This window comes from Phaethon aethereus (assembly GCF_964289735.1).
Source record: "Phaethon aethereus genome assembly, chromosome: 8".
NCBI lineage: Eukaryota > Metazoa > Chordata > Aves > Phaethontiformes > Phaethontidae > Phaethon > Phaethon aethereus.
The window spans coordinates 24,262,937-24,276,777 of record NC_138584.1 but is presented as its reverse complement, the minus strand read 5'-3'; the positions used below and the strand labels follow the sequence as shown (position 1 = coordinate 24,276,777).

General features: G+C 52.8%; 2 protein-coding genes across 5 annotated transcripts in view; one reads left to right on the top strand and one right to left on the bottom strand.

The window, feature by feature from the left end:
• Window positions 1–500: 500 nt before the first annotated feature.
• Window positions 501–3,768, top strand: TMEM53 (transmembrane protein 53; the record flags this gene model as incomplete). The annotated part of the gene is made up of 3 exons (XM_082003214.1): window positions 501–716; window positions 1,153–1,265; window positions 3,106–3,768. The coding sequence occupies exons 1-3, from the start codon at window positions 662–664 to the stop codon at window positions 3,766–3,768; spliced, it is 831 nt and encodes a 276-aa protein (XP_081859340.1). The 5' UTR covers window positions 501–661.
• Window positions 3,769–10,756: 6,988 nt separating this feature from the next.
• RNF220 (ring finger protein 220) overlaps window positions 10,757–13,841 on the bottom strand; it is a gene marked incomplete at its 5' end in the record, with an annotated part of 224,695 nt that continues 221,610 nt past the window's right edge. For all 4 annotated transcript variants that reach the window (XM_082003186.1, XM_082003183.1, XM_082003184.1 and 1 more), the window contains one exon: window positions 10,757–13,015. In XM_082003186.1, the coding sequence (XP_081859312.1) occupies window positions 12,944–13,015 (72 nt within the window). In that variant the 3' untranslated portion in view covers window positions 10,757–12,943. The remainder of the gene's footprint in view (window positions 13,016–13,841) is intronic.

Genomic DNA, 13,841 nt, shown 5'->3' with positions numbered 1-13,841 from the left:
ACATCCATTCCAGCCTCTACCCTCCAAATCCACTGCTGCCTAAACATTCCCTGCCCCAGACCCAACCGTCCCACCAGGCCTGATCCAGACCAAGCACAGGCCCTGTTCTCTCCCCACCTCAAAACCAACCTCAGGCCCTACAGCCCCTCACACGCTCCGACCTCCGTGCCCACCCCTGCCCCCGTGTCCGCCTGCCCCCGATCCAAACGCCTAGCTCAGGACAGACACACCCCTCAGCCCACACGCCCACCCTATCCCCCAGCCCCCCTGACTGCGTTCCCCACTCCAGGCCCTACAACCCCCCTCATCCCGACCCCCCCCCACCGCAGCGCCCGCCTCAGCCCGTCACTCCCTCTCACCTTCCCCGAGGGGGCGGATACACCGCAAATAACTGACACCGCAGCCGAACCAATCGCGGCCCGCCTTTGCCCCCTCGGCCCAATGGGTGGGCCAGTTTCCGCCACCAGTGGGCGGGGCGACCAGACCGGACCGGGTGCTAAGGGCGCGTTGCTAAGGAAGTGGGAGGCGGGTACGGGAGGGGAGGGAGAGTGAGGCGGGGTGGGCGTTTTTCCTTCCCATTGGCTGCGGGAGGGACGGGGGTCGGAGCTTCCGGTGGAGAGAGCGGAAGCGCCGGTGTGGTGGGAGGCAGGAGTGCGCGGCGATGGGCGCCCGCGGGCTGCAGGCGGCGGTGGAGCTGGCGCCGGGAGAGGCCCGCGGTGCGGGGGGGAGCGGGCCTGAGGGACCCCTCAGGGTTTGGGGGAAGGGAGCCGTGAAGACACTTGTGCTGTATCAGGTGTCTGGTGGTTCCTGGAGGGCAGGACGCTTCCATTTCCCCCCTGGAAATGGGCAGCGGTCTCTGATGCCTCCTCAGCTCCCGGGGGGGTGTGAGGAGGGGGTCTCTGTCCCCGTAGCGATCACAGCTGGCTTCGCGTCAGCGGCGAGCTTTGGAAAGCTGCAGGGACCTGCAGTCTGTCCTACAGAGCACGCCCGCATAGTGAAACAGGGATGAGGCAGTATTCATAACTGACTGAGAAATTAAGCTAACACCCACTTCACCGTTGCCTTTAAACTTTATTAACCAGGCAAGATGCCATAAGTTCTGATTCTGATAGATTGGAGGACAATTATTTTAAATCTTGTGATTTGTTTCAGGGAGCAGTACAGAGAGAGGGCATGCTGATGGTCAGCCTGTGGTGATCCTTCTAGGTTGGGCAGGCTGCCAGGACAAATACCTGGCCAAATACAGCGCAATCTACAGTCAGAAGGTGAGTAGCCGATTTATATTTTCATGACACTGTCATACAGCTCTCTGAGAAACTGCATCTTTTCTGCATCTTGGTAAAATTGGTCTAAAGCCTCTTAGTCTGAAGAGTCATTGGGAGTGAGTGGCGAGTTCTCCTGTCATTGAAAGCACCTTGTGTCTCAGAGCCCAGGCAGCATTATCTAACCGTTGCTGATGTCATCTTTGTGCATGCAATTGAGACAAAAATACTTCCTCAAAGAAACTTTCTGCTGTTGTGTGAATCACTGCAGTATTTTAAGGCTTTTAAAACTCTGAGATTATTCATGAATGACATGAACTGTATTAGCTTTCCAAACCGGTAAACATGCGAGTAAGGATTGTGCATTTACAGCTTGCTGATAGGCCACAGCACAGACTTGGCAAGGCCAGGCTGAGGGCTGATAGAGCATGTCAGCATCTGTTGTTCCTTTGGCTTTTCCTTCCTGTGAAGATGATTTGTATAAATGTTGTAATCCAAATTAATTTTATCCTATCTCTGAAACAGGCATCCTATGGTAGTAATACCTGCTCACTAGGTACTCCCTGTCTTTAAACTAGAGAGGTCTGTCCTATTGCTAGTTCCCTAAGTTATTACATCTTCCTTTCTAGTCCTGTTTTTTACTGGCATAAACCCAGCTTGTGGTATTGTGATCCAGTAAAACATTTTTGTCAGCATACAAAGACCCAGTATTTACCCAAACCTGTTTCCACTATATGTGTCAAAGTTTGTACATTAAAAAGTCTATTGTTAATGTGTAATCCAGCACAAGAGTCATGAATTGGCGTGTTCAAGTGAAGAATTAATTGTTAAATGACTGTCATGACTAAGATGCTGCTGAGCAGATGAGGAGCACATTACATGGCAGCATGGCAACTTTTGTGAAAATCCTTTTCTATCAGAAAGGTGGTAGGAATGGGGAAAGGAGAGAAAGGGTTTTCTTAACTCCCTAATGAGGAAGTGGCTGCAACCACGCCAAGACAGTGTAGAAGACTTTGATTGAAGAACTTTACATCCTCTCTTCTTCCTTGTTCACTGTTCAGGGAGCTCTGGGCAGGAGGGCTATCTTGGTGGCTTTGCCTCGTTTTTGTCAGTGTGTAATGTCCGTGACTTTAGGTGATAGGGAAGAACTCAGGCGTTTATAAATGTAGTTCCATCTGCTCTATTTAGAAGCTCCTCCAAGATCCTGTTTCCCAATCTACACATAAATGTAAGGCCTTAACCGTAAAGGCAATTGCTCGGGCGTTCTGAATCTCTGAACCAGTGCTCTTCATGTGCACAGCTAGAAAGTTTCAGAAAAGCTTATGAAAATCATGTCACTGTTGATTGTGGGTGAGTCTCAGAGACAGCTGCAGTTGAGTAGTACCCAAGGGCAGGAAGAAGTTCCTCTTCCTTCTTACATTTGTTTCAATGTCATGAGGTAGATGACATTGAACCAGAGCAGGCCCTTCTTAACCAAAATGGCTGATACTGAAGGTTTGTGACTTGGAGATGGTTTTCTCTTCTTGAGTGAAGACTATCACAGGTGGCAGTGTCCCCAGGGGCTGTGCCAGTTAGCACAGGATTTGAAAGGAATCTCAAACATCACCAAATCCAGGCCTCTGCTGTTGCACAAACCTTTTCATAATGCTGTGTACTGTCATGATTAATACAATCCTATTTATATCGGTGCCTTGCTACTGACACTAAAGAGTTTCTTCTGGCCCTGTGGTTTCTGTTGAAAGTCTATCCCAAATTTTCATGTTCTCTGCACTGATGCTTGCCTACTCCATGTAATTTACAGCACAGCCTAAATATGTGTGGGATCTCTTTCTGTTCTTCTTAGGGGTGCACCGTCATCCGCTACACGGCTCCATGGAGGATGATATTCTTCTCTGAGACCTTTGGCATCAGATCCCTCCAGACCCCAGCCAGGCGACTCCTGGAGCTGCTCTTTGACTATAGCATTGAAAACAGACCGGTTCTTTTTCATGTTTTTAGCAATGGTGGCGTCATGTTGTACCGTTACATCATTGATGCGCTCCATACTCACAAGCCATTTAAGAACCTCAAAGTAGCGGGCACCATTTTTGATAGTGCCCCTGGCAGAAGAAACTTGAGAGGAGGCCTTCGTGCCTTGGCAACTGTCCTGGTATCCACGAACATGCTGCTCAAGTATTTCCTCTTACTTGCTTTCGCTACTACAGCTGTCGTGCTGCGGATCTTGCTGTACCCACTGACCCGCTTCATCCATGAGAGCCATTATGATGCCCTGCTGAAAGCACCCTCACGGTGGCCTGAGCTTTACCTCTATTCCCAAGCTGATGCCATCATCAAGGCTAGTGAAATTAAGCACATGGCTGATGCCCGGCAGCAGCTCGGTGTCTCTGTGAAAGCTGTAGACTTCTTGGATTCCGCTCACGTCAGCCATATGCGGGCATATCCCACCTATTACAGCAACCTCTGTATGACTTTCCTCTCTGACTGTGTTGGGGGCTCACCTCGTTAGTGGTGTAATGACCTCCAGTGTTTGCCTCTGCTTTGCTCAGCTTGTGTGGGAAATGCCACCCCCTTTGCATTTGTGTCTTTGAAGGGAGGAAAGTAGAGACTTTTTAGCTTTTTAAATTTTTTTTCACCATCTGCAAGTTTGAAAGTCTCCAGGTTGGCCTTTGGGCCAGCCATGTCAATTTAAAGTCCTGAAGGTGAAATCCTAGCACGGTTGAAGTTGTTGTGCTTTACTGAGATGTCACAGACCAGAATTTCACATGGAGTGTTATTTGTTTCTTTCTGTGCCATGTAGTTCTTTGCTTTCCATGTTATCTTGTTCTTGATGTCCAATGTGCATGTTCTGTTGCCTTGTACTGATTTTATAATACAGCTCTTCAATGTCTTTGTTGTTTTTTTCCTCCCTGACATTTCTTTTACCTTGCAGTGAGCAAACAGAAGCAGCTCTGCAGGACTTCTCTCTTCTCTCGGTGCATCCCAGCTCTTATTATACTCCTTGCCTGGAGATCAGGCCCAGAAGCCAAGTGTAAGACCTGGAAAAGGCGTGTGCAGGGCAGTGTGACCAGAGTATCATCTGGTTCCATTAAAGAGCTGAAATGGAGCAGTCAAAGCTGTGATCCTGAGCAGAAGCTCAAATGTTTGTGGTAACTTTTTGTGTTCTTCAACCAAAGGATTTAAGTTAATCTTTTTGAATGTGTCTTGTGTTTTGTTTCTGTTCCTTCCAGTCTTTTGTGTGTTCTCCTGAGTAGTTTTGCTTTCTTGGAGAGCTGCGCATTTATTATTGTGTGTCTTTGAGCAGCCTATATTTGTGCATCTGGAAATGCAGGGAAACCAGCACAGCTGTAACCCAAAAGACCTCAGAAATAGAAAGGTGGAACTGCAGAGAAAAATGAAGCTGTCTCTTGGAGCTATGACTTATACTGCATGTTTCTTAAATCACTTCCAGTGAGCTAGCCCACAAACAACCATGAAATTCAATGTTTTTCCCCATAATGTTTTCTTCGGATGATCAGTCTTTGCTGTCTGTGCAGCATGTACTGGTAATACAAGAAATTAATTCCCTCCACCTAGTGAAAAAGTAGCTCATTGCACTGTGCTTCAGCCATGTTTGGTTTGGGGTTTTGTTGTTTATTTGGGGGAGAAGTGGGGATAAAGACAGAGGAGAGCCTGATAATATGTTTATGCCATGCCACAGCATTACAAGCTAATTAGTAATGTAGTGGACAGGATTAGCTGACTTCTTTAAATTCTTAGTCAAAGGTTGCTGGGAACAGGCTCTGGAGGGCTGTGATATGGGCTTGTTCGAACACAGGGCTGCCCTGGAGGGGTGGGAACATAAAAAGCATGAGGATTTTTAGGGGAGGTGTTGCCTGTCTGTGAGCGGCTGTGCTTGCCTCGCCCGCCCTTGGGGTGCTGGCATCCACGATTACAAAGCACTTGCTGTTCTGAATTGAAACAGAGAGGGAGGTCTCTTGGGAAGCACTAAAATAATTTGGAAGTTTAAAACGAGAACCAAAACACCTCAGAAATGGCAGCACAGGATGAGTTGTGGTCAGTGGCCAGAACAGCTGTTTTCAGTAGGCTAGTGTGGCAATGCTTATTTAAAGCAAAGAATAATACCACTTCGGGTGCGGTTTTAAAGAATTAACTGAAAAGGGATTGATGGCCTGGTTTGTCTTCATTTTTTAAGTGTAAACTGGCTGCAGGTGCAAGAGCCTTTGTTGTTTGGGGTCCAGTCTTTTGTAGGTGTGATCCCAGTTTCACAAGGATCACAGATCAGTGATGACAGAAGTTGAGCTGTGAGGGCTACGCTGTGGTAAGATAGCTGTCAGCCTGTTGCTTTTCATGAAGAAATTCTTGTTCCTAGGGTTTGGACCTGTAAAATCTGGGCATGGTCCCCTACCCCTGAAAGCCCATCAGAGGTCTCCTAGCTTTTTAAAGCAGGCCCCTGGTTTGTGCTGCCAGTGCTGTAACTCCTGGGTTTGGCCGCCCTGGGCTGTGCCTTCTGAGCCTCCAGCCTGTTTGCGGCACTGTGAAAACTCTTAGGGAGCAGAGGTGATAAAGGTTATTTAACTAGCACTTACCCTCATGCTGGTTCCTACGGGTTCAGTATTTACAGAACGGTTAAGCACTCCATAATATACGCCTCTGAATTAATACAGTTGTGCTGGGCTGGGAATTTGCTGTTCCTGTTTATTGCCGTGAGTGTTGAGCTCCTATTTAAGGACTCGGGCTGCTGCAGAGTGTGGCTGGCAGGAGCAGGAACGAAACCCTCTGTCCCTGTGTGATGGGACGGCAAAGCTCCCTCCGGGAAGAGCCCTGCGCCTGTCAGCTACACCTCCCATCCCCACCTTCACCCCCCACCACGGGGCTGCTGCTCCCCCAGCTCAGTCCAGCTCTGCTCCGCGGCCCCGCTTTCCAGGGTGGCAGGCAGGGAGCGGCTGCTGCCTGCTGGAGCTCTGTGGTCAGAGGTGCCCCACGCTATGCAAGCGGCAACCTGCTCACAGACGTTTCCATTGCTGCAAAACAATCTTGAAATTCAGGGCTAATTCCTCTACACACCTTGCTAAGAGCAGGGGGATCTCGAGCAAGCCAGTGATTTACAGAGGACGTCATCACCAGTCTTCTGGGTGGGTTTCATTTTCTGTGTCCCAGCAAGTTTTAATTATGATTTTGAGCAGTGTGTTAAATGTATTGTGTGATATATTGCCCTCTTCTTTCCTCTATGCCATGTATGCTTGCCCCCCTTTCTGCCCACTTTATTTCTGTTGCTTGTTATTTGAAGCAGAAGGTTAATAACTTGGAGCCCGAAGGCACACGGCCAAGAACTGATCCAAGCACTACTGGATTTAAAAATCCCAACCTCTAATCCTTGCTAAACTCCAAGTAAATCTCTGAGGTGAGCTAGGGGAGGGGTATTGCAGATCTGCTCTTTGGGAGGAAAAACGCAGCGTCCCTGGGTTGGCCTCGTGGCTAGCGAGCGGGATGTGGCACTGGGAATCCCTGCCTGGGGAGCCCAGAGCTCCTTTTCCTGCAGTCCAGCCCTCCTGCGCAGCCGGCGGAGCAGCGTGGGTGAGACACCAGCGGTGGTGGGAGAGGAGGATGCCCAGGGGCTGCTGGCTGCTGCCATTGCGCATTTTTCAGCTGGGTTCATTTTGCAAGAGCACAAATTAACCTTTCCTCACCAGGAAAAGCCATTTGTGAGCATTTCCTGCAAGGGAGCTGGCTGCCAGCTCGCTCCCCTGTGCCGTCTTTTCTCCCCAGGCAGTGGTGAGGTTCTAAAAAAGAAAAGTTGCTTAGTCAGTGGTCGAGGTGGTTGTGTGCCCAGGCTGGAGGGTGCTGATGGGCACTGGGAGGGTGCCCGTACAGCCAGGGTGCCCCTGTGGTGCTGGAGAAGATCGTGCTGACCAGGGCCATGATCCAGCCCAGGCAGGGGTCACAGTTTGGAGCAGAGGGAGCATCCTGCAGTGTGAGGAATTCAAACCAATCCCCTGAGTGAAAACTGACTTGTGCCCACACCTAATAAAGGTGTTTTAAAACAAATCTTCTGTTGCCTTTTGTGTGTTGGGGCAGCAAATGGGGTATGGGCTGAGGTGTCTCTATGTGTTGGGAAGTCGCAGGCATACGGGCAAAGCTCTGCCAGCAATGGAAAAGTGTGGATGGCTTGAGAGGGAACCGAGCAACCCAACCCCACGTGCTGCTTCCCCGAAAGAGAAGGGGGAGGCATGCAGCTGGTCTCCGTTGCCCCACGGAGATGATGGAGGGAGTTGGCCCAGGGTGGCTGTGCCTGCCCGCAGTGGCTGGGCGGCTGTGGGGTGCTCGGGCCCGGGAGGGAGCAGCGCTCCACGAGGTGGCAGCAGGCCCCCTTTCCTGCGTGGAGAGATGCTGCTTCAGCAGACACGCAGAGCGGATGCTGGAGAAGACCCCAACAGCAGGGCTCAGCCCAGAGCTTCTGCACGCCTGAGAGCATCTCCGGCAAGAAGTCCCGTCTCGAGGCGAGGAAAAAGACCATCAAGCGCAAACTCCAGCGCCAAGAAGCAAAGATCGTGAGTTGATAGGGAATGGCATTCAGCCCTAGAGCTGCCGGCCCCTGGAAGTTGTACTAGATCCTATTTCTCAGCTTTAACTGAACATTGAAACTGAAAGTCCATCGGCAGGAATAGCTTTGCCGCCCATCCCGTGGCGGCAGGCCGGGTCGCACCACTTCCCTCTCCATCACACGGAGAGGACAGTCTGTTTCTTAAGCAAATCTGTGTAATGTTGTGGTTAGACAGACCATGGTCCAGCTCCTTGGGACTTGGTGCCAGGCCCTCCTGAAAACCCCGGCGAATGAAGAACCCTGGAGCTCCCTTGGGGTCCCTGTAGCCCCCGTGACGGGCTTTCCTACTCTCTGGAAAGGCTGGCAGGACCCCCCAGCACATGGGCCTGAGGGCTTGAGGGGCAGTTAGGAAACAGGATCGCATAAATGGGGGCCACAGCCACTATCTGAACTGCCCAGCACACCCTGCGCACAGGTTCTGCACCCAGCCTGGGGCGTGGGCAGGGGAGGCAGGCGCTCACAGGGCAGCTTTGAACTTGAGCCCCCATCCCCTCCTCTCTGCATCCTCACATGGCCGCATACCCACCCCAGCACCGCCAGCCAGAGACGAGCCACCCGGGCAGGGCTGAGGTGGGCAGAGGGATGCACGGCATCCTTCAGTCACCCTCCCAAACCCATGGGAGCTGGGGCAGCCCTTGCCCTCCCCGGGTGATGAATGAGCTGACAATAGGGTATTGATAAGGAATTAACCTTGAGCCCTTCTTGCTTCAGTGTCAATAGAGCAGGAGCCAAGTACACACGTTTGATTGGAAATCTGTGTTTGGCCTCTGCGCCCATCGATGTGCCGGAGAGACGAGAGGGGGATGCGAACGGACCCGCTGCCCCCTCCCCGGCCTGGACCCCCCCATGGTGGGTCCCTCTTGGCTCCCCCAGCCCGCAGCTGCTGGGGTGGATCATGGGCACGCAGCTCTATGGGGCTGCAGCAGTCTCTGTGCCCCACGCTTGGTATGTGGGGGACCAGGTAGCAGGGCCCCCCGCTCCCCCAAAGGGCCCGTGCCCATCCTGCTCCGGCCTCCACTCTGAGCAGTTTGTTTAATTAAGTGTTTTGCCTAATGGGATTGCCTCATTTCCATAACAAACTGGCGGGCTGTCATTAGGTGGGCTCCCTCATTCATTACTGTTAATTAGATATGGATCCCCCAGAAGGCGGCGCAGGGTGATGAACGAGGCCCCTGACACACGCTATTACACATTAGCATTTTCTCAATACATCTGATACATCACAGACCTCCGCTTCCTAAAGATATTTTAAATAAAATATTAGCAGCCTGCTGCAGGGCTGGTGAAGGGGGAGAGAGGGAGGGTTCCTGCCCCTCACCCTGGGGCCTCCTCTGGGCTGAAAGTGGACTGGAGAGTGCCCAAGATGCCCTGCTGCTCCCCGCCAGCCAAAAAAGCAGCCAAATCCACCCCTTTCCCCATTCTTGCCAACCCCGCTGCCCACCCACACTGTCAACCCAGGGACCCCCCCAGCACCCCATCCCCAGGGGACGCAGCCATGGGGAGGAGTTTGAAAACACCCCATCGCCCCATCTGCAAAATGTTTGTAAACCAAAAGCATCGGCGCCAGCCCCAGGCCGGGGGGGGAACCTGACCTTCACGCCCCCCCGCCCTGGCAGCCTCCTGGTCCTTGCTGTCAGGGGTAACCCTACACCGTGCCGGTGGCCCCTAATGCAGGACGTATAGATCTGTTGGGGCTGGGCGCCTCCTGCCCCCAACTAATGCAGCCGACGAGACTTCATTATGGGGGGGTCCCTTGAGGTCTGCCCTTCGCCCTGCCCTCCTGGCTGTATGGGGGGGCACAAGTTTGGGGACCCCATCCGTGGTGGGGCAGAGATGCATGCCCCTGCATCTGTCCCTGCACCCCAGATTAGGACCAGGGCTCCCCTTTGGGACATTACCCAACTCCAGGGGCTGCGGCACGGGGAGGGGAGGGTGTCTCCTCCGCTGCCTCTCGCCTGCAAAGGGAAACACAGAAAGGCGGGAAGCGCCCAAGAAGATTTATGCTTGTTTAATTAATGTCAAATGTAGTTTACAAACGGGAGTGACAAGTACCTCTTTGTATAATATACACCGACACACAATCATCGACACACCGGAATATCGCTTTGTGCAACTGGGATTCTTTGGGCAAAGATAGGTAACTCCGATATTTCAAAATTAAAAAAAAAAAAAAATCATTTAAACTCATTACAGAAGAGGGGAAGCGGCAGATGCATGTTACAAGCCGGGATGCCTCTCTCCCCAGCCTTCCCCATGCAGCCCCCTGCCTTGAAAACAGGGGATGGCTTTACAGTTAGAACAAAAAATAAAAAATAAACCCCAAAACAAAGAACCAGTGACTAGTTACATATGGTTTTACACATACGTACAGAGAGCACACGGCTGGTCCGCAACACCTGCCAGAAAGGCCGGTTCCCTCCCAGGGCCTATTTCCAAGGAAGGGCTGGGGTGGGGGTGTCCTGCCCTCCCTCCCTTCCCGGCTGCCTCTCAAATCCACCCACTGCGCCCTCTCCAAATCCATCTCCGAGACCCCAGCGCCAGCACCCAGGCACCGCAGCCCCGGCTGGGTGGCACGTGCAGCCCAGCCATGCTCCCCCCACCCCAATTTTTCTGCCTTTACAAACCCAGACCCAAGTTCTGTGTGCCTGCCCTTCCCCTGCCCGCGTGCTGCCGGCCGGAGGGTTCCCCAGCAGTGACAGCTTGCTGCGGCAGCCCCTTCCCTTGCCCGCAGCCTCCTCGGGGACGCAGGACCCTCCTGGGGTGCCTCGGCCTCCTCCTGTCCCCGGGAGCTCTGCAAGGATGTGACCATGAGCAGGGGAGGCTGCAGCTCTCTGGTGTCAGAGGCCACCACGCTGCCAAGGGCTTGGAGACCTGGGAAGCTCTCAATTAGGAATTGTTGCCTTTTGCCGAGATGCTTCTAAAATACAGCTCATTCAGTTGGGTTTGTTTTTTGTTTGGGTGCAGTGGGATCCTTCTGAAACCACTCAGGAGATGCCAAAGAGAGCAGCCGCTTGCTGCAAAACAGCATCAAGCTCAGAGCAGAGAAGTGGTGGTGGGACCACCACCCCCAAGGTGTTTCTGCCTCCCCGGCCCTTCCCTCTCTGGAAAGGCCCCGGCAACCCAGCGGCGCTGAGGTCCCAGCTCCAAACCCCACGTCCAGTGCTGTTACCAGACTGTCTTAAAATGCCCCAGTCACATTGTGCAAGACCCTGCGGGAGCAGGGGGAGATGAGCTTCCCCATCTCCCCGTCTTCTGGCTTTGGGGAGCCGGCACCCTGTGGCCGCCCGGCGAGCCAGGGCAGGGCTGCACGGCGCGGGGCTGGGATTAGTCAGCACATGGGGCGTGCATTTGCCTTGGGAAACTGATCAGTGTCTGTTTCTTGGGTCCTGAAAAGAAAAGAAAAAACAACAAAAAAACAGGCCAGATGGCAGCTTTGGTTAAGGCTGAAGATACGGGAGACAGGGACAAGCGTGAGGGACGACTGTGTGGAAGAAGCTGAGGCCATGGGGAACCTCCGGGTCCAGCTGGAAGCATCTCTGCTCGCTGCAGCCTGTGGGCAAGCCCTGGGGGGGTAAGCCCTGGGGGTCGCCGTGGGGATGAGACAGGGCTGGCTTGGCTCTACACCCTAGTGCCAAAACCTCTTTTGCAAAATGCAGGAGCCGGGGAAGCTGGTGCGGGACAGGGCTGGCTCTGCAGGGCTTCCCCACCTCTGCCGGGCAGCGCCGGGGCCCACTGCAGCCAGCACCGCAAGGGAACCGGCCGAGCTTCACTGGGCAAAGCCGGCAGCAAGGCCGTCCTGTGCCCCACCGTCCCTGCCCCTGCTCGTTTCCCTGCCATCCTGCCTCGGGAGCAGGCACGGGGAGCAGCACAGGCATCCTCGGCCAGCAAACGCTGCCTGGAGGGGAGGAAAGCAAAGGAAGGCAGGGGCAGGGGCTACGGCCCTGGAGGAGGCACGAGGGGGTCAGCCAGACCCTCGAGCCGGCGCTCCTGGCCACGGAGAGGGCAGCACGCTGGCAGGCTGCCTCCCTCCAGCTCCGCACTGTTTGCCCCTTCTCCAGCTGGGAAAGGCAAAGGGGGTTGAGCCAGATCCCCCCCACCCTGCCCAGTCCCCCGGCGAGGAGTTAAAAGCTGTGTCTTTCCGGGGATAATGATTCTATTATAAATAGCCCCATTAGCTACAACTAATGACAAAAATCCACCTCCTCTACTCCCCATAAGTTCTGTAAGTTATGGGCAATGCTACAGCCATTACTAAAAGCTGTTAACTTCATATCTGAATGAGGAAATATACACCACAGAACATTAAACCATTTATATTATATATATGTATATATATACTTTTTTTAAACTAATGACTTTAATGCCAAAACTTTGCTGAACCAAGAAAAATATGGGTTTAATGTTCTCTGCTCATTTTTTTCTTCTTTAAAAAAAATACAACCCAAAAAAAAGAAAGGGAAACTTATTAGTATGTAATGTTTGAGTCTATCCCATTTATACACAACATTGTAAACATATATAATCTATATTACATGTGCTTCATTTCTGCCTGGGTGTGTTTTTTTTTTCTTTAAACCTTTTTTTATCACTAGAACACCACAAAAAAACCAAAACAGAACCAAACCAAAACCCAAACCAAAACAAATAAAAACGAAACAAAAAACTGAACAAAGAACACAAGTTACAGGTTATTTAACATCTTTCTGTCAAGGGTCCCTTCCCCAGTCTCCTGGGGGCAGAGTGGTCAACAACACAGTCCAAAGGAGGGCTCACAAGCCATCCGCGATGCAAAGCCAGCTCCAGGGAACAGGTGGATGGGGAATACTGGTTTTAAAAAAGGGGGCTTCACAACAAAAGGTTTGGTTTTGCCCGCTGCAGATGCTGAAGGAGGTCGCAACAAGCGGGACCTGGGAGCCGAGGCTCCCTGCTGCTCCTGTATCCTCGAGTCCATGTCTGGAGTCTCTGGTTTGTTTTTTTCTTTATATTTTAAAACGTCTTTTTTTTGTTGCTGTCGTTCTTCTCCCCCTTGGTGTGATGAGCTGAGCCGAGTAGCTGGGTCCCACCCTCCCGCTGGGTCCTTTCATAAGTAGATACGCCGAAGGTCTCCGGGAGATGTGATGGTGTTACACTGGGGACACAGCTTCTTGGCACCCTGCAACCAGCAGATGAGATGAACAGTGTGAGAGAGCGAAGGACGACAACCTGCGTGGCCCTGCCCTTGGCCTGGGATCTTACAGGGAGCAGCACAGGAGAAGGGGCAGCAAGGCCACCCTCCTTCCCCTCCAAGCAGGGCCATGCCCTCCCAACAGCGGGCACAAGCTGTGAGGAGTGGGAGCCCCAACGACTTTCTGGCCTGCCCTGCAAGCCCCTCATCCCACTCCAGTCTCCGGCATGAGGCAGCTGGGCAGGCAGGAGCTCTGCAGGAAGCTGAAACCCAGGGTCAAGACACATCACCAAAACTCAGTAGCTCCAGGGAGAGGAGTCTCTGCAGGTGGATCGGCCTGAGCCCCCATCCCACTGCACTGCCGTCACTGGCTGCCAGGCAGATCTGCTCCTCTCCGCTTCCCTTGACCATCTGCAGCCTCCGATGAGCCAGTTCAGGTCACCGACCAGGCAGAAAACCAACCCAGCTGGAACAAGTGTAGTTTTCAGCCGGGGTGACTGAACTGAACCAGTTCATGGCGGGCTTGGGCCCTCCCTTTCAGGGCAGCGCACCGGGGGACTGCCTCGGCCGTCCTGCGAAAGCCCCAGAGCTGCTGGCATCTGCCCTGTCCTGCTGCCCCCAGCTCACGGAGATGCTGCAGAGACGAGCCTGTTCTGCCAAGGTGAGCTGCAACCAGCAAACAGTGAGCTGGGGCGAAGTAATGGGTGGCCGACACAAACACTACATGAAATAAAACAAGGGCTGATGTGCCATTTGTCACCGAGCCTGACAGCAAAAGGGTGTTAATAAGCCTCAGAATCGGGGTCAACCTAAG